Source organism: Rhopilema esculentum, chromosome 6 (genome assembly GCF_057945365.1).
Source record: "Rhopilema esculentum isolate cy_ngs chromosome 6, ASM5794536v1, whole genome shotgun sequence".
In the NCBI taxonomy this organism is placed as follows: Eukaryota; Metazoa; Cnidaria; class Scyphozoa; order Rhizostomeae; family Rhizostomatidae; genus Rhopilema; species Rhopilema esculentum.
This window is the reverse complement of record NC_142820.1, coordinates 9,585,395-9,611,259: the sequence shown is the minus strand read 5'-3', so window position 1 is coordinate 9,611,259 and position 25,865 is coordinate 9,585,395. Positions and strand designations below refer to the sequence as shown.

Here is a 25,865-nt window from a genome sequence, read left to right as displayed (position 1 = left end):
ACTATTTGCCTGTCAAAGTCACATGATCTCTAAGAAAGGAAATCTACGAAATTTTGCTTGAAACTTCAGCACGACTAAAAGGGCACAACGTACTGCTGATGAAACCACTTTTTAGAGCTTTTTCTCAGCAAAAAGAAAAGGAATGATAGTGAAGAAACATGCCCAAGGAAAGATAGAAATCATAGCTTCAATTGCAACTTTGAGTTGACAAATGGGATGCTCCTAAGTGAGCTATGATACATTATGAATAGATAGAAACAAACAAAAAAAGGATACTTTCAATTTTTCTATGAAAATGAAAACAAAAATATACTATCGCAATACACTATTAGCTGTTGAATAATATTGAAGATGCAAATAATCAAGGACATTCGATTAACTCAAGATGCACCTTTCAGTTCGCAAGGAAGAAATTTAAAACATTAATTCTTTATCCCCAGCAACTTAGATTCATTATCCTTAGAGTTTAATAAAAGAAAATGAAGGGTTTGGCAAATCAGAATGTTGCCTTATTTCTTTTTCATAACGATCATATGGCTGGATGGGATACGCTATAGGCCCTTACCCTACCCCCTTAAATATACAGCATGAACTCCCCCGGGTATTCTGATAAACTGCAGCTTAAACATGACTGGCTTCTCTTTAATAAACATGGCGTCATATCGCTTAATGTTTCGCTGTTTCAAAAGAAGGTTCGTTGGATATCACATACTGGCTACCTTGTTATTTTCAATGTAAACGAGGACTAAAATCAACAATCACAGGAAATGAAAAGTCGGGTGCATTGATCTGTCAAGGTTAAAGAAAAGCTATACTGAAAGATAATTAGTCGACAATCTTATATAAATGAATAATTAGCAAATGTGTCGTCTAGCCAAGGAGCGAAGACCTAACATCTACCAAAAGTATATATAAAGACTTATACAGAGACATATATCAAATAGAATTATATTGATGACGTAAAAGCCTGATGAATAGGAGGCTGGAAGCATCTGATTCGCTCCTCCGAGTCGCTTGTAAATAAATAGCGGTTGAGAATGGCAAAAATTTGTCTGTTCAGGTTCTTGTATCGTCTTATTCTCACCACTAGCCGTTTAAGGTCCTAGAAGAGAAGAGCGGTAAATGAACAATGTTATCAGCAGCGCTCGAGCCAGAAGCCAGAAAAAATATCAATCCCCCTCCTATGTGATTGATGAAGCCTAGCTCTTGTTGACTGGCAGTGATAATGGCTATGATGGCAGCGTCCTCAACACGATTTCTCCGCTTTAAGATTTAATTTTCACGCTAAGTGATTGTGCAACGGCAGTGTTTTTCTAGCACTACCTATAAACCGATATCTCAACAAAATAATTAAAAAATCTAGGCCTAGGGAAAAGGCGATATTGGAAAGTTGATCCGCTGTGGGCAATAATGGTTGACAAAGATGTGGAATTCCTCAGTTTCTAACGAGAGTAGCTTTAGGCTATGCAATAATTCTCAATGTTTAATTAAATAGATAAAAATTATAGTTTTGAAATTGCTTATCAATTGAAAAGAAAAAAAATTAGCAAGAGAGCTTCACGTCATTGCTTAAACATATCTCTGTTTCCTGTTTGCTGACACTCTCTTCAATTGTTATCATGCAAAACAAAAAACATACCACGCCAGCAACAACTTCTTCTCTTGCATCAACTTCCTGCACCTTCAGAATGTGTGACGCGAAATCCAGAGCATTGAATCTTTTGTGCTGCTTCAGCAATGCAATTATCGTCAAACCAGCCCAATGAAGACCTTCACCGAATGTCTCCCTGAGAAATAAAAAGTTGAGAAATTTTTAAGAAGTGTGCATAACTTTTCGTTTTTTTTTAAATAAAGTTAGTATCAGAATTAGGTCATGCAACGATCATCATCAATCGGTCGTCAAAGTCTCTTTTACACTAGAGTGTTGCCGCAAAGATACAACTTACTCCTGGGAGGTACCCAAGAGGCATGGAACTCTGGACAGTAGACAAGCAATCTAACCACCCAACTACTTAATCTCGTCTCTTTAAAACAAGCATTTAGTTTTTCTTCGTCTATGGAGATGACATGTTATAAGCTGTTGATAAAAAACAGATTTTATCAAGAAAAGGTTAAAATACAGTCATGCATCTCAGTCTTCTCGACTACCTGTTTCTGGCCTTTTCTTTTTGTTGACCACGATTATCTTATTTCGTCCGGCAATTTCTTTCTAATTTATGTTTTGTGTGGGTGACTTTCAAAACTCTAACCCGTTCTAAAATTGCAATCAGGTATTGTATAACCTAAAGTTTCTGTACATTCGACGCATAACTAAATATTTCTTATTCTCGGGGTATGTGGCCTTTCATCTATATGGCCTAACTCTAAGCTACTTGTAGTATCTCAGTATCAACTGCCATTTTTGAATTTTTATATTGACTCAAATAAAAACCTTCTTACTCGACAGTTAGTTCATGTTGCCCTAGAGGTTTGCAGCACATGAAATGAATAGCACTCCAAAGTCGATGGAACTCTTTGCACTCTTCGATGCTCATCACGCCATTTGAAGCAGGTGGTTCTTTCCAGATTTCGTCGGTCAGAAATGAAGATATTTTCTTCAAAACCACTTCGAAAAGAGACAACCCACAACAAAGCCTCTCTTTAGTGAGAATCTCTGCCTCCTCTGCGTTTTGGCGTTGCTGTTGAAAATAACAAAATTAAGAATACTATGCATTCCTATACTATGAATTTCCGCATTCCTGCAGAACGCTTTAATAGTACTCTAAAATATCTGGTAGCCACTAAAATTTTTAACGCTGTTATCCCAACAAGACTAGTTGAGCTACAATCAAATGGATCAAAGTCATGATGTTTTGACATAGTTATATGAATTATTTACATAAAACGCTTCCATGGTAAAAAAGGACGCAAATAATCATGATATTAAACCTAGAGGTTTCATTGTTCCTTTCTTTAACATTTTCTTTGTTCAAATACTGCCTTAAAAGAAATGGTTTATCAGAGAAATTCTTCTATGAGAATTTTTCAAAACTGACTACCAGAACTTCTCAACTACCTCAAATTTTCTGTCTCTGTTGTCGGAAAGGAATAATTTATGTTTCTTGCTCAAAGGAAAAGTTTATATTTCTGGCCCAAAGAAATAGTTTATGTTTCTTGCTCAAATGAATAGTTTATATTTCTGGCCCAAAGGAATAATTTATGTTTCTTGCTCAAAGAAATAGTTTATGTTTCTTGCTCAAAGGAAAAGTTTATATTTCTGGTCTAAGACTGCTGAACTCCACACAGGAAGGGTAAGCAAGAGAAGACACAAGAAAGTATTTGAATCATTTGCATAGAATTTCAAAAGAAGATGCCATTTCGAAAGTCCCTAAAGGAATAGCTACGTCCCTGGCCTGCTATCCGTTACAATAATCAATCTGTATTCGTCATAAGGCCTCATATTACGCAACTGGAAAGGTTTAACGGCCAATAACATAAAATATTATTCCTAGTATTAAAAAAGCATGCTTACTCGATCATCACCATATCGTGAAACGATAGAAACAATTTGGAATGAAGCATACTGTGCTTCCAGCCTCTTCATTTTCGCTTCGACCGAATCACGCTCTGCATATAATATAATCAACAAATCAACTGCTTGCTGTGACTAAATTGCCTTGGAAAAAGTTCTAAACTAAATTAAAAGACATGTAAATAAAATGTTGCTTCAAAAGTATGGTTGGGAAATATTCTTACAACTGGAACGCGAATGGACATGTTGAGAAAAGTATGAATAGCTGAAAATATCGGTTGCAAGCAAATTTGTTGCTCAGCATATCTCAGAAAGTTTTGCCGTGTTCAACCCAGCTTGAATTGCTTGAAACAAAACATTTTAGAAAGAATATGATAAAAACTATTGTAAACAGTACACTTCATCTAGTTGAAATGTTTGGCTTCAAAATTCTACAGACACAAGTTCCCATACAAGCTCATGCCCATACATAGACTTGACTTAGAGCACTGCAAAAGTAGGCCAAATTACTATTTCTGAAACCTTAATTGATACCGTAGTCTCTTAGCAAATATACGTTGCCAACCAATCAAACATCTAGCTACGATTCGGAAAATCAAATTTCTAGTAGCCCAGCTCCAAAATTTGGTAATTTTCAAAAATTACGGTATACGACTCAAGCAATCGAAGACTCACCTTTTACAAACGGCCTTGGTATTAAACCTTGGAATGGCGCGGCATGGAGTAAATCATTGATTTCATCAAGAGTCTATAAAAAAGTGAAAGTTCAAAAAAATAATAGAAAGACAAAGAATTCTAAAATTCCAGTCGACACAAAATACAAAATCTAGTTGACTTCATATAACGAATAATTACAACAGGAAACAGTAATATTGCTTTTCACTCTTATTTCACTAAAGATATCCAAATGCATGACAAATTTGTAGGTATTTGAAGAAACTTACCATTTCTTGCTCTATAAGCAAACAGAAGACAATGACATTGCCAGCTTCTCTGAACGCTTGAAATACTTCAGTCTTCAGTTCGCCATAATGCATAATATTTTCAAGATTAGCATTATAGTACTCCAGAACACCTGGAAGTGAAAATTTATTTGTTTGGTCAAAGGAATATTCTCTTTATGATGAAAATATCAGCGAAACCAACAGCTATGCAAGATCAAAAGGAAAGATGTTCTGCTGAATACCGGTCATTTGAGAAATAGGAAGACTTTCCCAAAGGTCCTGCAAAAAGGGACTCTTCAGACACAATGGTTGTGTAAATTTCATTTAATATATTATCTGGTTCGAGATAGATAGTTTCTAAAATTCAATTATTTATGTGAAGTTTTTTACTATTAAACACAATTAAGTTCTATGCTATGATAATTTGGTATCTGGTTATTTTTCTCAAAAGGTCTAGATCCAGTCCTGGTCTAGTCCAATCCAATTTACACGCCACATACCAGCTGAATAATAGTACTTACGCATGTGACAAACTAAAGAAAAAGCTACAAATAGCATTGTTTTGATAGCAAATACGGTATAGTCAAGTGGTTGAAGCGATAAAGCGTACTGAAGAAGGTTTGAAATTTTCACGAATTTATGACTTAGACGCCAGCCAGCCACCGGTCTAGCAGCAAATAGGTATCCGAAGAAAATACTTAAAGACTACAGGGCGAGCATTGTGCCTCAGGGTAAACGCAATGTCATTACGCAATGTCATTACGCACGGGTCACGCATCTTACAAACGGCCTTGGTGCAAAGTAGAGTTATCTTTCATGAAAAGACTAACCTAGATAAAGGTTTGGGTTCACCCTCCCTTCAGATTTCCCTCTTTCCTTTAGATATGGATGGAACAGCAATAGCGTATACAATTGGTTAGTAATATTACAAGGGCAACACAAGACAAGCATTGTCTAATCCAGCGAAAGTTCTTCTATTTTAGTTTTACCTCCTAAATAACGACACAAGATATTAACGAAAACCTAAAAGTCAATTAACATTTACTTACCAGCAGATCCATACTCATATCTTGGTAGGCCGCATTTCGCTGGCATCCCACCAATGAGTACCTTCACATATTGCTGTATAGTGCCTTGCAACTGCAAGAAAGGGTATCGCTAAGAGTGCTGTCAATTATCGACATGCAAGATTGTTTAAAAGTCGTTATCTTAGCAAACACTTTTCGCTTGACACTCCTTAGTGTTTGAAACGATAGAATGATGATCGAAAGAGATAGTGTATGCTGGAAGACATAAAGTTACAATAAGGCTGTTCCAAAAATCTAAAAACTAGATCCTACTAGAAAGTTAATCAGTCATCCATACGGTATGATGTAGGGCAGTGAAATACCTTCAGACGATGTTTAAATGGTAATTGCTGGCCACTGAAAACATCTTCTTAGAGGTAAACATAACCCTTTTAACCGGAGGTAAATCAAATGTTGGTTTAAAAGGGGACAGCATAAGATAGCTACTTGAAAGTTCAAAATCTCTAACTTGTACTATTAGTATTCCTGGATACTGCCGAGGGACCAGCTACTTTAACACATCCCTAGCGATCATGACATTTTTGATAGAAATATACTTATTACATATGCCTGGCAATAATTTATTACTTCCAGAGCTTGATGGCATCATTAATTCGATACCTATTTGGCAAACACATACCAAGTTTTTCACGATCTTTAGCAACTCTTCAATTGTGACGGCGATGCCATGGTAACCGAGCAAGCGAACGAGACAACCAAAGTGAGGCTTGCCAAAAAAGTTGGTGTACAACGAGTGAACGCTACTGAAAGCTTGGTTTAATGCCTGGCAGAAAGAAGAAAATAATGGTATCAGTAGAATGTTTCTGGAAAAATAGATAGCCTGTTTTGCTTTTCAGCAAAAGAATTTGCTATAATCAACGAAAAAGGATAAAAAATTAGGAAGAAGCAAGTTTAATAGGCAGGGCAAAGAAAAAAGCGAGAACGAAAATAAAACAGACAAAAAATTGGAGCAGGAAGCTTCTTTAAAAGTTTTCCTTCTCGGATTTCGTCCAATCAGCATAAAAATGTTGCATTCATTTCATTTTCATCTCATTTTTATTTCATTCATTTTAACTTTTATATCCATGGTAATCCATTCAATATTAAAACGTACTGCTTTACAGGGAGCCATGCAAAATAAAATCTACTAACAACTAAATATATAAAAAAATCTTATTTACAATTATTATTGATAAAATAACGAAAACTTTGACTTTTAGTAAATGGAAGAAAAAATTTTTACGCGCAAAGCAGGGAAAATATTTCGCTACAAAAAACACGAACAAATATTAAGGAAAAAAAACGGCATTACCTTACTACCAAAAAAGTACTGCGGTGCGGCTCTTGGAGCAGATTCACGCGTCACTTCCGGTGCAAAGGAAAACGTAGTCCGTACGAATCTGCAAAGCAATGCAAAAAATAGTCTCAAGGCTGCATGAAATAGCTTGTAAGAGATCACTAAAACACCTAGTATGCTGGGTTTCGCTTCTGAAAAGAGAAAAAGCTTTTGAAATATTAAGCACAATAGCAAGTACATCTACCATTTTATGCTTGGAGAAAACATTCGAGGTAGCAGCAGAGACTCTGCGAAATTGTAATAATAATCTGGTGTTAGTCAACAATGCTGTACATATAAAAAACATTGCGGAATCCTCTCTAAAACATCTATAAACTGAAGTTGAAGAAGTATTTAACTTAAGCAAGAAAGAGAATTATGTAAACAACCCGTAAGAATTTTGTTAAATTGACATACAAATTAGACTTCAAAAAATGAAAGTACATTCTTTCTAAAGTTTTTTTTAAATCTTTTTTGTTTATGCAGTTACTTTTAAATCCAAATAGTCTTAATTTTTATCTGGATACAGATAAAATTCAAGATTTACCTTCACTAGCTTTAAAAAACTAACGATTCTCAGCTTGTTACACGTAGTAGACATTTCTTAAAAAGTTATGAAGATTATTGTAAACCGGTTTGTTCGTTAGTGATCGATGCAACAAAGATAGAGCTGTATTAGCTATGGTGTGTATAACAAACAGCTCTAAGTTCACGAATCGGTGCTACTATGAGTTTTTCACCTAGTGCAACAATCAGGCAACTATCGATCTGCTAAAATATCATTTGCTAAAAAGTGCATTCTTAAGGATTCACGTCATGAAAAATGACGCGAAGGATGAAATTAAATCTATTAATTCTTAATCTATTAAATTAATTCTTTGTTTGTTGAGAGAAGAAACAAGTTTTTCGCCAACAGAAGTGAATAGAACATTAAGATATATATACACTACAAGAACTGTCAATACATTCGGGCCTCAGAATGGTTCCAATAAGTTATCAACTTTCGCGTGATAACCTCTCTCGTGTAAATTATTTACTCTTTTGTGTAAATTTTATTCTTTTTACGATTGGAGTGGTGTCGCTCATCATGTCTGGGCGCAAATTTGTTTGATTAGTAAGGAACATAGGTATACTTGATATCTCCTTTTAAAATAGCTTTTTGTGAGTATTTGTCATATCTGCAACGCTATTGGAACGATGGGTGACACCACTCCAATCACTTTTGTAGCTTATTATTGTAATATTTGTGTCTCTATGTTAAGTGTAAGTCTTAGGGTTGTTATGCATTTCCATGCTCCCTAGGCTTTTGTATTGTGATTGATTGTCGTTGTAAATTTTATGAGAATATAAAAAAAAGAAAGAACTGCCTAGATAATGATAAAGAAAAGAACTAGAAACAGGCCCGATGCAAAGTATATGTCATGGTTCTTAAGTTAACATCATGACCACTACATACTAACCTGTTTGTTGATGAATTATAGCAATAATTTGGAAGAAAATCGTAGTAGAGCTCCCAGAAAACATGGAGAGTTATTCGACCATATGGCACAGAGACAGAGTGGTTGGCACCACGAATCATCGTTGCGAATTCTGGCAGATTGAGGTGCTTCGACAACAAACTGTGGGCCAGTCGATTAACTTCAATGGCTGATTCAAGCTCCTGAAAAAGTTAGCATGACAATTCAAGCTGCCTTTCGTAAAAGCTTTAGACGGGTTCGGTTTAAAACCGCTGGCTAATTTCTCAGGGAATGGAGAAAATTTCCAACAAAAGAAATTTTTTTTGTCAACATACAGTAATAACTTGTAAATGCGAACTATCTGATTTTTAGCTCAAGATGGGAAAGGTTCTTGGTTTTGGCTGTGAAATTATATGAAAATGCAACCAGGAATGCTTCAACGAAGTATAGACTTGACAAAAATTCAATTTAGGGTTCTAGCAAACTAAAGCCCTTTGCATCCAACTCTAAAGCAACTTTTACAAATTTTAGGAAATTAGTCTACAAATTTTAGCCTAAAGCTTCTTAAAAGATGAACTTGTGTACCTAATAGGTTATTTTTGTTAAAACTGAATATAGGAAGGGAAGCTTGCTGAAGGCTTCAACATAAATCTATGAAACTCTTATGTAAAACAATGGAGCGTGGAAAATATACATATTCTATAAAGAGATTTTCCTTCTAAACAACACACAAAGACAGCTTTCAGAGACCTCCAGAAGTTTTGCAATACACAATGATTATTCTTGATTGTACTTTATCATTTTACCAAATGGAAGGATGCGTATTTGGTACAAAATAAATCAAGTCTAAATTTTATGCAACGTAATAATACTCACAACAACACCAATAAGACTGCCACTTTCAAATTTACTTATGCAAATATCCAACGATTTTTCCAGGGCCGTGGTGATTCGTTGAGTCAACATTTTGTTAAGATCAATGGATCGCCCAAGTAACTACAAGAGAACGCAAGTGTTATGCATTTTAAGCATCACTGTCAATAAGCATCATGAGGGAGGCCTCTGAATACATATTTAATGACTGAGGCTTCAAAAGCAAAACAGCGTTTTTTAGGATTTACTTCTAGTTTTCTACACTTTGTCAGAAATAAAGGTGCAGAACGGGATAAAAAGACCACTTCTGTGTGCATTCCTTGGCTAGATGGAAAAGTTTAGTGACAATGCATTAACTTAAGGTTATGCAGTACACCAGGCAGCTAAAAATTTCACCTGAATTGGCGAGCTCCAAATTTTTTGTGTTTGGACAAATACTTAGGCCCAAACATTAATGAATTTAAAAAATTTGGTCATGAATGGATAGAAAGCCACCAATTTCTCAAGCAGTAAATTACATAGGATATCTATACAGTAATTTCATAGGTTGCCGTCTGTTTAAAATTATCAACAAAGGCTAATACGTTTCAATTTTCAACTGAAAATTATACACCACAATAAGGACCTTGAACTGACAGGAAAGTAGAAAATTTTTGGTGACACACAAAATATTTTAGGCAATATACACGTGGTTGCAAGAATTTCACGATCATAGGATATAAACAGTTTTTTGGCGGTACAGAATTTGAAAAAAGCAAACATTTTTTAACATATTGGCTAAAAGCTTTTTCGTCTGACACTCCTTAGAGCACAAACGTCAGAATAAGGGTCCGAAAGAACATGATGAAAAATATATACCTAGTTGTGGATCGGAATAGGCCAAGATCATAAGATACGTAAAGGGATCCCAAAAGGCATCGTAAATAGAAATACCTGAACATGTTTTTGCTTCATGAGCGAGACGTATCTGTTTGAAGAGGGGTAAGAAATTCCACCATCAGGCATCGATCTTTTGTCTTCTGCATACCGTCTTTCGAGTTCGTCGCGGAAGTTCTTGTCCAATAAAATGCTGTAAAAATATAATTCATTGTACTGGGCTCCAAATAAAAATCGGAAAAAAGCATGATACAAAATAGTCGGAATAAAAGCTGGAAGACGTGTCGATTTTAAATGTGCATTCATTAATGAATTGCTTTCTTACTCATCTTCTCGTTTTTAGCTTTTGAGTAAAGTAAGGCGCTTTCAAACCACTTGCAGATTAGAAAAACGACAATAACAGAAACATTCTAACTCGAACATAGAGAGAGAAGCAGAGAAATTGAGATGAAAACGATTGGACAAAATATGGAAAGATTACCTTCCAGCTACTGCCTTGTAATGAGCAAATATCATCTCACTCAACTTGTATACGAACTGGTCAAAACAAAGATTTACCTAGAAAAAGATGATTTGAGGCATTTTAAAGATATTACTTCATATATTCTAATTACATCTTCACATTGCAAAAACATTTTTTGCTGAAATCAGCTGATCTTGGCCGCTTTGCATTATTCAAACTGATTATTATTATTGCTGTCGAAAAAGTATCTAAAATTGGTACAATTTATAGTAATAACAGTCAAGCAACCTATTTTCAAACTAAGAAAATTAAAAAATTAGAAACAAATCTATTTCAAGATCTTTAATCGTTTTCAACTACAGTTTCTCAATTTTTTCAAATCAAGGCAAATTGGAACAGCCTATCACTAGCCCCTTGGAAAAAGCGGGGAGGGGGGGGGGGGAGCTGGTGCAGCAACAGCAGCGATACAAAAGGGGTAGCAATATACAGGAGCTTCCGTACAAATTACCTACCTGAAGACCCCGCTAATATTTGTCAAGCTGTACAATGGGTAGCCCCCCCTCCCCTAATATAAATTTTTTTCCGACGGCACTGATTGAATCATTTTCAAATATAGCACTGGGTAATATTTGGTTCGAAACAGCATTGGGTAATATTTGGTTAAAGGGACTTAAAAGATGTTGGCAAAAATATATGGGTGATAATATACTGGCAAAAATATATTGATCATTCTGTCCAAAGTTTAAATCTACTGTGTAAGGCGGACATGGAACAACACTGTTTCATAAGCTGCGGTAGAAAACATGGGACAATTGAGAACGGTTATAGCCAAGTTTATGGCCTTTTTCTTAAGCCTTGTATCATGTTTTTGAGTTCTGTCGTGCAGTTACTGAGAATTAATCTATGAGCTAAAATTATGGTCAGAAGGAAAAAAGCAGGCTTATATGATTTAAAAAGATTTGTAAACTGCCAAAAATATCTTTTTTCATTTGAAAAATTGTTAAGCATACATACCTCAGCTTCAATCTCGTCGTAAAGAAATTGCTTCCTAAACTTCGATAAGGCATATTGAGCACTATCATTGTATAGATCCAGAGGGTATAAAACATATCTGTGATGATAAATAACAAACATGCATTCAGCTGCTATTCATATAGACAGATTAAAGAGTAGGTAATGTCACCATCGTGTGAAGAAAACATTGCAGGAAACATTAGGTGTTATTTGAGAGAAGCAAAGGGAAATTAAACCACTAAAAAAACTTGACTAAGGGAATGAAGTTGAAATAGGCCAGTCAAAAAATATATTTCCTTCAGATCATCAACAGTTGCCGTACTAGAATTTTACTCAGGCAATTCTGTTGGATCCGAGACTTTCAATACAAAAGTTTTGGGCTTAAAGTGATACTATCTGCCATAGGTCTCAAGCGTCCATATAGTAGAGCTTGTCCTATATGACACTGAAACACTTTTAACATCAAGACTTGAATAATGCGACAAGAGTCCTTGCTTGACAGTATTAAAACGAGACGTCCTGTTTGTACAGCTCCAGTCCATGACATTTTTCAGTACAAAACATACAGGTTAATGTTTATGGTATATGCTTGAAAAAAAGCATTTGATTATACATGAATATGGGATGAAGTTCAATCAACACTTCAAGATGATTGGGGCTTTATGCACACTTGTAGATGATTTGGGCTCAATGCACACTTGTAGCATTTGCAGACATCGTAATATGATCAAACAGTGCTAAGGATTCTCGTTTGGTCGTACATCATCGTAAATGATGAAAAATTAACACTTTGCAATCGTAACAAATAAATAGAAATTACGAATGAAGAAAAGAAATGCTTCTTTCGATAACCTGAACAGTTGAAGATATATCTATCTACTTACTCCATTAAAGCTGCATCATTTGCATCTAGAATATGATCTGTCAGTATCCAAGGCATTGACATTTCAATGGGAAACTAAAATGATACACACAGTACTAATGAATGCTTGACATTCAACGCTTAGAATGCATTGCTAGATAAGAGCTGTTTGAACAGCAAAACAGAAGTATAGACATATGACAAAAGCGCAGCTAGGCCATAATTGATAACATATATTCACAAGAAAGTAAAGACAGCCAGATTGTCTTAGCATTCGTTTTAAAGATTCACAAATAAATCAAAACGTCGAAAAAGTTAAAGCACGAGGTTGTTATATAAAACATGTTTTTTGATGATGAGATAGGTGGGCAGGAACTGATACATTACAAACAATTTTTCAGCAACGAAATTAAGCACATTTAGTGTTTTGTGACAATGGATGGCTTAGGGGGACGGTGGCCCTTGAAAAAGTTTGGTTTCATTTGTCAGGTCAAATACGTTCTTGATCAAAAGATATTAGATCAACAACTTTTCTGCTAGGATCTTAAACTTTTTAATTTCTCTTTGCATGGTTTCACTGTACAGGTTTATACTAACATAAATAAATATTATCACATTGGCACATACATATTGATTTTATAATGGTTTGGAATCTTAATTACTCGACGATAAACATTGGCCAAAACTTTGTAATCAACTACGATTTTATTCAATGCTCGGTATTCAATTCATATAAAGAATCTAAAGCTAGCGATCATTTTGCAGATAAGAAATCATTTTAAAAACCGTTGGAGCAACTTCATGGAAGATAAAGCTAACTACGTTGGTGCATTGGTGGCCGATGAGATGGTTACTGGTCTCAATGAGTCTTTTATCTAAAAAACAACTTAGCTATTGTTTCAGAAAAAAATTTCTAACAGAATGGGGCGCAACTGCAGAACACTGCGATGATGTTTTGTCTTAAACCAATAGCAAATCCATTCAGACAAGGATAATAAGAGTCAGCAGGTAAATAAGAGTAAATTACGCACCTGTATACTCTTTCCCATGGTTAATTCCAAGAAAAACTCGCGAAACCAAAGCTGTGACAGGTCACAGCATTCCCGTAGTACTTCAGTAAAGTTAAGGATGTACGGGAACAAACGAGAGTTCTTCAGAAAGCTGTCAATAGCAAGAAGAGTTGCTCCATCAAGATCTTTTTTCATCGTTTTTCCTTTGCCAGCTTTCTCTGAAATCAATGATTCCAGCATGGTTCGTAACATGTAGAGCTGTCAAAAAGGCAATTCAAACTTGTTTTTCAAAACTAAATAACTGAAGTTCTTCAAATTGTGAATCTACATGAAGAATCTAAGGTATTAATTTAAATGGCATTCTCTCAAAGCTTTAATCGCAAAAGCGTATTTTCTTACCTGTCCTTCGAGAAAGGCCAAAAACCAATTATGGTAAAAGAAACCTAACTATACATGCTTTGATATTAAAAGAATTTCAATAGAAAAGAAAGAATGGATTTACATTAAGAGAACTCCGGTCCGCAAGTTGAAGTCAAAGACGATGTAGTATTTACCTGTGTAGTCGAAGGTCCAACAGATCTCTTTGGCAGGTCAACAAGAAAGTTTGTTCGCTGGTCCCTATCTTTTCTAACATTTCCCGAATTCGCGTCTCTTTGCAAGTTTTTACTAACATCCATCGCAGTCTCTCTTACAGCTACCAGTACACTAGAAATCGATTTTTAAAATTACACCAACATGGCAAGACACGCTTGATGCTCAAATTAGAATTTTGGTGCGAAACAGCAAAGGTATGTGTGTGTAAAGATTAAAAGATTCGAACTAGGTTCTTCTTTTATCACGATATCCTATAGAAATCTGTTAAAAGTTTCTGCGTTCAAGATTGGTTATTGTGATGATTTTAACTAATAAATATTTGGTTTGTTTGCGTCCCTGGAAAGTTTAGCATCAACAGGATCCGAACCTGGAAAATTTAGAACCAACAAGCTCCGGACCTGGAAAGTTTAGCATAAACAGGCTCCGGACCAGGAAAGTTTAGCATCAACAGGCTCCGGACCTGGAAAGTTTAGCGTCGAAAGTTTATCTTCTAGGAAGTTCTCGTAAACTACCTCGTAAATTACACCAACAAAAGAAATGATAAATATTTAGATAAATAATGTATTTTGGCTAATTTTACTGATGATATTGTACCTAATTCATAAGTAAAATGCATATAATATCCCACTGTTATCGTCGGTTTTGCTTCTAATCTCGCATAGGAATGCAAACTGGCTGAGGTCAAATAATTTAATAGCAGCTAACAGTCCTTTGTACATTTCTTGAGCGTATAATTATTGAAATAGAAATATCGAATCATAACCTTGCCTTACTTTCACAGTGTTAAAATTACAAATGGGACAGCAAACAACCTTTTGCAAGGAATATAATTTAATTCTATATCTTTAAGTTTTCACAGAAAGCTTAATAGCAAAAATTCAAGGTCATCATAACCTTTACTTTTCAGAATAACAGACCGTTTTCAGAATTTTTGATGGGGCCTTACGATTTTGTCAGGGCTTTTCCTGCCTTCTTTGCTGTTTTCTTCAATGGCTCTTGCAGGGTAACTTGAAGGAATTCCTGTATTTCCGAGTGTATTAATCGCCTGCCAGCCTCTGAGAATACACCTTCCAGCTTCAACATCACACCGTATAAGCCTTTTATCATACCAATAACCTACAAAGAATTATATATACATGAAAACATCTCAAATAGCACGGCTAATTGCATATTAGTCTTATACATCATGCAGTTTAGTGACAGAATAAGCGTGGTTTAGTCTGTCTGGAACCAGGTGCGCGGTGGGTGGGTTGTAGTCAATTGGTACTCATAACTCGTTGTCTTCAATTCGTGACTTATTCTAAAGCAATCAGTCACCGTCACCACTACGGGGTACGGGGGGAGAAGTTGCTCTTATCATCACAATGTTTAATATGAGAGCGTGACTGGGACTCCCAAAGCTCTTTACGTTTGGCATATGTTAGTTGCTTCGAGAGAATTAAAAATTTAAGAAAAAACCGTTAAAACAAGGATCTAGATGTACTTTTCTACTATAGCTTTCAAATGCTGGATTATGGCATTTACAGGAGATAATTCAAAGAGCATATTTTGTAATCAATAAAGTCAAGCGATTTCCATACTGAAAGCATTGCTATTTAAAAATCAGCTTTGTCTCATGCAGCAGCTGCTTCATGTAAACAAAAATGAACTTGGAGATTCATTATTACCTGGACCATTGCGAACTTTTCATCTGTATTGTAATTGTATCGGGTTGACTACATGAAATGAAAGCAATAAAAATAAACAACTAACAACTTTTATGCAAAGCAAATAACTGGTAATTGTGCATTGTCATTCTAGCCAGGTTGACCAAAACACAAATTCAAAGCAGATACGGCTTAAGATGATAAATCATGATAACTGAACTGCAAGAGAAAATGCTCATGGTTATCTTTAAATGATTGCTGTTGCAATGTACCTCATTCTGAAGTTATCACATACGAGACTCTTTCAAGAGGACAGAAGCTTATGAGCAGCCAAAGCTTGTCGACTATTTCTCATCTTATTCTAGCATAAAACATTTCTAGACTGGCAGGGTTATCTCTAATGACAAGCAGCGAATAGGATAATAAATTGCAGTGATTTTACTTACCCTTTCATAAGCAATAGCAGTATCAGGGCATTGCGGGTTTGCATATTTATCTGTTGGATGCAACAGTTTCCAGTGATACTGAAAATAAAGTAAAGCAACATAAAGCTTATGCATCAGTTAATCTTGTAGTTAAGAATAGACTGCTAAGGTTATAAAGCAGCGAGAAATTGCTGATTAAATACACAGAAAAGATTAACCAGGTAAAAACCGGCACTTAAGTGGCATCACTGCGAGAAACAGCAAAAGTCGTGCGTGTGCACTATCATCAAAGACGCTTATGTTTATCCCTTTATCCTTAGATCTGATAAAATTATACAAGTGTCTGTTTTCACTAGTTACATAAATTCTCAAGGCTCACTTGAAGCATTTCACTACGCCACTAATGGAGGTAGTATTATTCTGGTTTTTGTCCCTTACAATATCAGCACTGGAAAGCTTAGGACAAGAAAGGCTAGTCTAACCAAAGGACCGACTATCTTTGTAATTTCCGCAATTGGACAGAATCACTGACACAAACTTCCGATAGTTCTGTGTAAAGGCAACAAGTTGAGGTGAGGGATTTCGCGGTTGTGACCATGAACAGTCCGATCATGCATGGCTCTAACATCGAAAGATGCTAACCAGAACTTAATCTGGCTACAATACTAAATTGTATTTGAAAATATACTTTTAGAAAATGCACATATAAGCTATATCTTAGGTAGCTTTGAGAATACGCTTAGCATTTAGGTCTTCAGTATCAGCACAATGATTCCATTTTTACTAAAAGTTACAAAGAGTAAAAACTCTCAAGGCTGTATTCAGACACAATGTTGAGTATTGGAAGGTTGATTGAACTCACCAATTCCATGACGTGGGAATTCCATGATGCAACCAAGCGCAAACCACGTAAGGCAAGCTCAAAGAGATCCTTACACTGGTTGTACGTTATCGGGGAATTACTTGACGATGTTATGAACTAAAAGAAGAAGAACCTTGATAGCATTATCAAAAAGATCAGGTATCGGAAGTAGCATGGTTAATGGAAAAGGAAAGACATTAGAATTCTCTCTTAGAATTGAATGAAATTTTTTCCTTGTCAATTGAAAGTAGAAACAAATACTAAAAATAATCGATTATTTCATAAAGCTAAAACTCCATCAGTTTTCTTTTGGGTACACGGATCTCTATTTTTTAAGATAAATCACGACCAATTCATTTTTCGTTGCTATGTATCCCATTTTGCGTTAATCATTTCTACTCAGCTTCGGCATTACATATATTATACATTTACTCATATATTCATTCAATTCATTCCTTTTTTACCCCCATTATAAATCAAACTTTCCCACTTGCATTTCATCTAAACGCAGAACCCAAGAAAATCAACATAGTAGCTTATGAATCAGGAAAGTGTAACTGACTGCTTAAGATAAGATGAATAAGACTATGAAGACTGAATTACGATGAAAGTGATGATGCTGATTTATAATTATTAATGATGAATTACAGAAACAATGGAAATAATGGTGGGGAAAATGACAAAGATTGTCAATGAAGACAATGATTGATCACGATGGTGATAAAAATGATGAATATGTATGATTAAAGGCAGTCTGCCACACTGTTTACTATTCCCTGGCTACTGTTAATTGATTTTCGACAGTCCTTAAAATTAGAGAAGCGTAAAAATTAGCATAGGTGACCAGGGGCGAAACTTCACTATTTTCATTAGGGGGGTATGAAGCTTAGATGCCCGACGAAAGGGCGTGGCATGCTTGATGAAAGGGCGTGTCATACATGAACTTCATTTTTGAAGCACATCGCCTCAAGGGCTGAAATCATCGGCCCAGGCTGTTTGTTTAAAGTCAAGAAATATGCCTCTAGTTTTTCTGGTGTTGGCTATAAACATTTATTTCCAAAAAGCAAGCATTTGTAAGGCCTGTCTTTTCTATAAAAGGTCTAAAAAAAGTCTTCACTTTCTAAATCACCTAGCTATTAAGAGAGTAATTCAAAAAGAGATTGAAGTAGGGTCTCAATTTTATCAAAGTGGAACCAAAACACAGCTTGGAAATTTCGGAATTTAGAAACAGCTACGCAGATTACAATGTTTCAGCAAAAAAGAGCTTCAGTTGCATTTTCTGAGTTTCATTTTCAATTTTCGGTTGCTCCGGAAGCAATTTCAACATTTTTAGACACCCAAGCACAAAGTACGTATCTCTAAATTCACCATAACAAAATCCCTCAAGCAAAGGAAAGTTTTTATTGGAGGTATTTTACAGGTACACCTATCATCAAAGCTCAATTTTCGTGTTTTTGTAATCATGGATATTTTTCAGAAATAGAATAAACTCGAAAGTTTTTTGCAATTCATATCTTAACTACAATTTCTTGATAAATTTTATATTATTTCCCGCTTGAACTGATTAAAACTTTCTGTTACTTGTTACGGTTATTCGAATTTTTTTAGTTAAAAAACTTTGGCGTCTGTATGACCATTTTCTAGCGAAGGGTGCAATACTTTCGAACCGTAAGTGTAAAACCTTAAGAGAATTTTGGGGCATAACTCCTTATGAATGTATGATGAAAGTTTCATACATTTAGAAAAAAATTATTGATTGATTTTTCTCAACAACGTATTTCTAGACGGTATTTCCATAAATTTGCCCGACAAAATCTGCTTTTTTGAAGATTGGGGGGGGGGGGGGGTGCAGCACCCCCCATACCCCCCCAGTAGTTTCGCCCCTGTAGGTGACCTCCTTTAAGAAACCTCCATTGCTACAAAATGAAAATTCGCTAAAATGGCAACTTTATCTTTTGTTTTGTTCAACCATTGAACGGTGTGACGCACTGCCTTTAATTCTAATGATCACTGGCGGAATCTCAGATACTGAGATTAAACTTACATCATTACTACAGCGTGCAAGCTCACTAATGATTTTTAAATGTTCTTCGTGGATTTGACCCATACGATTCAACAGGTTGTACTGGGAAAGTCCAGCTCTATCCTCCGCATTACCAGCAGCACAGCTCCACTTAGAGGGCTCGAAATGGGGACACTTCTTGACATAGGCAATGAGTGAAATCTGCATGTCACCAAACAATGGTACCACAGGAAGTTGCTGACAGACAAAAATTTGAGGTACATTTAAATCATTGCTTGTTTGATTAAGTTGTAGGTAGGGTAACAATTTAATGACAGCAAGTCTCTTTTTCTCTACAGGGAGCTTATATTTTCTTTCAATAGTTATAACTAATTGACCAAAGAGTATTTTCTTTTTGGTCTTGCCTTCTTCAATTTGATCTAAGAAAACCTTAATAGAATATATTTTTATTACCATTTCATATCCCAAAGATTACAGGTTCATACTTGCTAAAATAGGTTCCACATTAAACCTACATAACAAGCATTATGTTATGAAAATCTTAAAAGTAATATTTATCTAAAGGGGGATGTGGTTAGTACTGCATTCAATGCCTTCTGTCAATTACTTAACAGATTTTTCACTTTTATTGCAGCCCTCACCCAAAAGATAAAAACTACAATTAAGATTATTAGAAAAATATGACAGAAAACTCAAATGTAAGAAATTTAGGAAAATTACCTTGAAAAATTTGTCAATTTTTGAAATGCTTATCTTTTTCTTCTGATCAAGTTTATTGATATTGGTCTCTTTTCCATCCACAAGAAAAATGGCAAAACCAATAACCTTAAGAACAAAATTCTATTGTATGCAATGGGAAATATGGCCTAGAAATACTGCTTATTCTCTTGATCCATAGTATTCCAAACACAACCACAAATAGGTTAATAGCACTAAAAGATTTTACTCTGGTATTTTTAAGCCATTGCTAACTTCAAGCTTTTGCATTGCTAACTATAATAACAAACAAAACAAGTTATCACAATGGAACAACAACCAAAAATTTATCTATTATGTTTGTAGATAGCAACAAAAGCATAAAGCTTCAATGCAGAAGGATGTGCAGCAGGATTTGGAGAAATGGATCACACTTTTTTAAATATGGAACAGAATGTAAATTGAAACAAGCTTTCAGTTAGGAAATGCTAAACTTTTAGATACTGGCCAAACTAGCCAAAAGTGAAAAGGATTGTGGATAATTTTGCAGCAATGTATGCTGTTTATAGTAAGCCTTTAATGCAAAGCCAGCATTCAAGTTCCCTCAAAACACTTTCACAATAATATGTAGATAAAAAACTGTTCAGCGATAACATGAATTGAATTACTTTTGTATTTCATTTAGTTATTAAAATATTTTCATTCTATTGTACATAATGATTTGATTATAATAGCATGGCTTAATGGAAAATGAGCAAGTGGTAAAGAATTGTATAAATACACTGTTCTAAGCTATTACCTTAAGTAACATATGTTTTTCAGATGGGAGCACATATGCCTTTTGATCATAGAGGCTGCAGCATAAATCAATTATTTCACACAGAAGATCTTCATAGCCGGGAACAACTTCAAGCTTTGACTTTAGTTTACTTGTGATCTGGCCTTGAGTTGCTAAAAACATAGTGAGGTTTTGGGATTCTTGTAGAGCAGCAGCATCAGTGTTTTGCTTTAAAAAGGTTTCAGCCCTTCAATGAAAGGAAATTATTAATATAAAAAATTATTTTTTAAACGCAGAATGTCATAAAAGAGAATGTAGCAAATAAGAAACACTGCAATGTGACAAGAATGAACAACAACAAATACACGCAAATCAGTGTAGTTAGGTCACGTGAATTTTTATCGATTTTTCACCACAAGAATTCCTTAGAAGTCCATCGAGCAGCCTGCTATCATGACTTTTTCTTTATTCTCACACAAAAGAGAATGTTCTCTCTTTTTCTAACTTTGGTAGCATATCTAAAGATTGCTCAGCATCTAACTATTTCCTTATTTAGTATGTCCAAATTATTTTTTTCCAAGAAAAAATAGTTAGAAATAAAACCAAACAATCTACTACAGCATTTACAGCTTTTACAGCAAGAGGGGCTAAAACCAGAGACAAAATTTCCTCTATCCATGTCTTTGCTTCTAGATTAACCTTTGATCCTGTCAAAATTCAATAAAATTTTGGTACAGTAAAAATGGTTCTCTTTCTCATTATTAGAGACAGGAAAAGCAATGAAAGAAATTGATGCATTACCTTTTATAGAAAGCATAATCATTGCTTAAACATGCTTTCATGTTTTTAAGTGCATCTAAAACAGCAAACATATTGATAAACTTTCCCAGAGTTAGAAGATGAGTTTGGGAGATAAAATCTCGTTTCTTCTCAACATGGCAAAGCTTCTTTACTTCAGAATAGAATGTGTCAATAGATCTGTCATGGAAGTGCATGAAATCCCTTAATTTTTGAATTTCGCCGCCCATTACATCTATTGTTTTTTCATAAAGTTCTTTTCTGTTTGGTTGCTCATCATTTCTTGCCTAAAATTAAAACAAAACAGTTATCCAAGTACTATGAAACTGTCAAGATGCATTTCTTCAATGCTAAATTTTTTTTGAGATTTGCTTCCTAGCAAAATTAGTGCTTAAGCTAATTCTCTGTAACAGGGTATTGGATGATACAGAAATTTATAACAATATTGACACTTATAACAATATAACAATTTTTCAGTTATAAACAATGATTGAATAACTGCCTTAAAAATATATGTGGCTGAAAAGTATGTGGCTGACTATGTTATATGAAGAAAGATAGGAACAAAAAATGTGCTTTGGAAGACAAGTTATCTTATTTATTCGCCCTAGAGTCTTTTGCAGGGTAAAATTTTATGCAAATTATATTTCAGCAAATCAAACTGCTATATTTGTTTACACCAGTCCTGGTAATATGAAATTTGGTGGCATGCTGGTAATCGTAAGCCTTGAAAAGTTTAGGCATGCGATGATGTGCGATCCATAAAATGGAGACCTTACGATTTTTATGAAGATCTGATGTCATTTTTGTATTAGAAGGTGTGTATCGCTGTTTGAAAAAGCGTACAAGGTTTTATGGAATTATAGAAGAAGTTTCCTGAAAACAAAATGATTTAACAAAAGGATGTAAGCTTTTAGGCCCTGTTGCCATTGCTCTGTGTTGGTTTGAGAACAGATTCAAGTGAATCTGTTTGAGATTTTGAGTTTCATTTATACGCTCAAAGATGGTGTCATTCAACACTGTTCAAAGTGGAATCATGCAAGACAGAATCATTTGAATATGCATCATTTTATTGGGAACAGCAAAGACAGAGTCACTCAATCTCAGTTTCAAAAAGAGCTCAAGCAAAAGATATGTGAACGGACAAATAATGGAGTAATGAAAACCGGGCCTAATTGAAACAAAGTAAAGAGTTGAAATGCCTCTAGGAATGCCATCAATATAACCCACACAAATGAAATCAAAAATTATTTTAGAGAAAATAAACAAGAAGTCAAAAGAAACAAAAGAGAAAAAGAATAATAATTCAAAAGAAAGCATGCCTCAGGAGTTTTAGGCATGGGTGGAGGTGTGGCCGTGCCATCATATGCCTAATATTACCAGGATTAGTTTACAATGTGAATAAAATCAGCCTACAGTTGGAATGGCTCTTGACAAACATCTCCAAGTGTAAAGCATATTTGAGTAAAATTCTCCTTCTTCCAGTAGCTTGTTCTAAAAGAAGAATAACATTGCATTTTCAGTTGCAGTGTTGTATAGACAGTCATTTGCAAATATCAAAAGCAAATATCTGATCTATGAATAGTAAATATAATTGTTCTACAAAGTAAATTTTTTACCAGTGTGTTCGCTTAGTCACATACCAATATCTCAGTAGAAACTGGAAATCTTCAAGGCCAAACTGCAGAGTATGGCAGTTTCCAACCAGACCTTTGGTGTGCAAGAGCAACATTTCAAGTACACAAGTGTGCACTTTGGTTAAGTGTGCACTTCAATCTCGCACCAAAGTACACACAACTACCTTAGATCCCGTGAATATCAATTGAGAAGAGAATATGCCAAGTAAGAAAAAGCACACGATTGAAACAGTGGCCGCACCAAGGGGTGGTATGGGGGGAGGAGGGGGGAATTACCCCCCCCCCCCACTTTTCTGAAAATATGGTCTACATATTTCTTCTAAAAATGGATTAAAAACGCTGGGTAGGGGTAGATCAAATTTCCTAAGGAAAGTTAACTAGTTCCAAATCACTAAAACGAGGCAAAAGGGGCATGGTCCCACTGGCCGCACCCATTACCCTCCCACTCTATAATAGCTGGCACCGCCACTGGATTGAAAGTAAATTTGTTATCAGAAGAAACTTAAATTTTTCATTTGCTCTAAGCAGTAGGAAACATCAATGCCACGCCCAGACTTCAAATTGCCACACCCTTTGCCAGGTGTGCAGGGACATTTTAGAAGAAATATCTCGGGTATGCACTTGCCATACTTTGTAGTCTTGCTTCAAGGAAAGGAAGTTTCAATAACATAAGTTCACAAAGCATGCCAGTATTTTAAGAGAGAGTATTATCTATAGAGAAACGCAATCTGCTCGCAATATGCACATAGCAAAAGTGGTACATGTTCTCTAATTTAGTTATAGACAGCAACGTTTTCAGTTTGTGACAATCAGATAGTTCTGATGCTAACCAACACAAGTTAAAGTTGTTTTATGAATACTAAAGTCCCAATTCATCAGCATTTCAAATTTTTACAGAAAATGTTGTTTAGACCAAGATAGGAAAGCAATGTTTTAAAAAGGATGGTCCCTAAAATTTTTCCAGTACCCAAAAAAATGTGTGTGCAGCCGTATGTTTTTGTGTGCATTGGACAAGCCTCTGAAAAAATCTTGTGTGTGCACATGCCACACTCTGCAGACTGGTGCACTTGCCATACTTTGCAGTCTGGCTTCAAAGCAACGAAGTTCAACAACATTAATTCAGAAAGCATGCTAGAGCTCTGTATATTTTTGGATCGCTCGGATATAATTTGGAAATCCAGTTTGATCTGTATCTAAAACCAACAGCGATGTTAACAACGAAGGAAACATTTCCTTTGAAATGTTAATGTAAATAGAGACAGGACAATACAATTAGGAAGTAAAGGGCCAAATCAAAATATATATATTTAATGAATAAATCTCAACATTATGGTACAGATTTTCACGCATAATGACATAGGAGGACAGATTTAAAGACTTCTGTATCAATTATTAGTTAATATGCAACAAAGTTAGGATAAAATCTCCAAATTTTGACAGAGAATGTACAACAGGAAGGGCAAACTCACGAGCGCTTGGTGAATTGTGGCCTCTTCCATGTAACGACTTATCCCTGTAATAAAGGCCTCTTTATCTTCGAAGTCGGTATCAAAATTTGCTCTGTATGTAATGACAGTCGGAGGAGGTTCAACATTTGGCTGCTCATCAGGAAGAGCCAAGTTTTCCAGTCGCTGGACATTTTCAATAGCTTCCTCAAGGGTCGCCATTTTGGTGTCCACCCAAATCTGGTAAAAGAACACAGGGAACAAAAATACCGCATGAAATTTGAGGAACTGCTCCTGTGCAGTAACAATAACATAGTTTATAAAGAAAAGATGACACCAGACTCTACGTCGTGCTTTGGACCTCCAAATGAATTCCCTTGCATGGATAAAAGAGAAGAACACGGAATTGCATTTGCAAATCCTACTTTGATTTGGTATAAAATGTCAAGATACTCGTTGGACCATGGAGAGAGATACTCGTGGGACCATGGAACAGTCTTTCTTGAACTTCTCCTTGCATCCTATTATTTCGCAGTATACATTGTCCAAATCCGAGCAGTTACTTCCTTGCTTACCTTTATACTGGTGCTACTACTGTAAAATTTGTTTGGGGGCGAAAAATTTTCTCAAAGCAACTACACTTAATTATGTCGAGCAACAAAAGCTAAAATATCCAAGAAAGGTTGAAAATATTTGCTTCGGCCTTCAATTGGATACTCGTTGGAGGGGAGGGTGGGGTGTGGTTGCGGCTTAGGCTTACGATTTTCAATCCAGAAGACAGAATTAATCGTGAAACCTAATTTAGGATTTTAGGAACTGGGCAACTTAAATTTTTCCATAAAAACATGAAAGGGGAGCATGAGTCTACAAGGCTAAAAAGTTTCCGCCTCTGCTAGTTAGACAAAAAGTCTCTAAAATACATAAAGTTTTGGAAGGATGAGAAAAAGATAATGACAAATGACACTTTATCCATAGATTATCGGTGATGGCAAATAATACTGAGTATCTCAAGATATTCATAAAAAATAGAACCTAGCTCGCGTTTTTGGAAATATCAATTAAAACATACCACGTTACTGACCTATTAATCATAATCAACACGAACAACACATAGTGGAACTACGTCATTTCATGATTTAGTCTTACTGGGATTATCTAGGTATTCGTTTCTTCTTACCTTCGGTAGTTCCTGTCCAGCAGCCATGTTTCAATCTAGGTCCAACAGTGGCACAAAGGTGTGCAATGAGGAAGTTATTATCTCCTCTGAAATCTACTACCGGTTCTCATTGATACAAACGACGGGCTGAGGCAAGTTTTTCACAGTAGAGGGCCTTAAACATTTTGATAATAGTCTGGGATTTAGAGTAAAGGAGGCTCAGAATGGCTAAGTATTCCTTGTTTTTGCCAAGAGGTAGGGATGACTGGTGGTCTGGGGGGTCATAACTCAGGAATAAATTTGTCAGGACCACCCCCTTTTCCATACAACAACATCTTTTTATGGAAAAGGGACGTTGCCTACAGTAAGAAGTTTATGTTAGAGTGAAATTT

At 35.4% G+C, this 25,865-nt stretch overlaps 1 protein-coding gene across 1 annotated transcript; it reads right to left on the bottom strand.

Moving 5' to 3' along the window:
* Positions 1–47: 47 nt before the first annotated feature.
* LOC135686795 (cytoplasmic FMR1-interacting protein 1 homolog) lies at positions 48–25,602 on the bottom strand. Its single transcript, XM_065203133.2, has 28 exons — positions 25,495–25,602; positions 24,342–24,557; positions 22,652–22,729; positions 21,239–21,522; positions 20,459–20,684; positions 19,684–19,788; positions 18,985–19,200; positions 16,941–17,057; positions 16,100–16,177; positions 15,675–15,722; positions 14,954–15,123; positions 13,968–14,118; positions 13,435–13,671; positions 12,426–12,499; positions 11,542–11,638; positions 10,546–10,622; positions 10,122–10,257; positions 9,192–9,311; positions 8,319–8,518; positions 6,835–6,922; positions 6,163–6,306; positions 5,505–5,595; positions 4,456–4,586; positions 4,187–4,259; positions 3,512–3,606; positions 2,440–2,678; positions 1,640–1,787; positions 48–1,102 (listed from the first exon to the last, which is right to left on the bottom strand). Exons 1-28 carry the CDS (start codon positions 25,519–25,521, stop codon positions 947–949), a joined length of 3,822 nt encoding a protein of 1,273 aa, XP_065059205.2. The 5' UTR covers positions 25,522–25,602; the 3' UTR covers positions 48–946.
* Between the last annotated feature and the right edge of the window lie 263 nt (positions 25,603–25,865).

Excerpts from the sequence above, each read along its gene's own strand:
- LOC135686795 (XM_065203133.2), bottom strand. The coding sequence starts at position 25,521 with ATGGCTGCTGGACAGGAACTACCGAAG. Across the intron at positions 20,685-21,238 it reads GATTATGCTTTCTATAAAAG|GGCTGAAACCTTTTTAAAGC; the intron begins GTAATGCATCAA and ends CTTTCATTGAAG. Across the intron at positions 4,587-5,504 it reads ATATGAGTATGGATCTGCTG|GTGTTCTGGAGTACTATAAT; the intron begins GTAAGTAAATGT and ends TTTCACTTCCAG.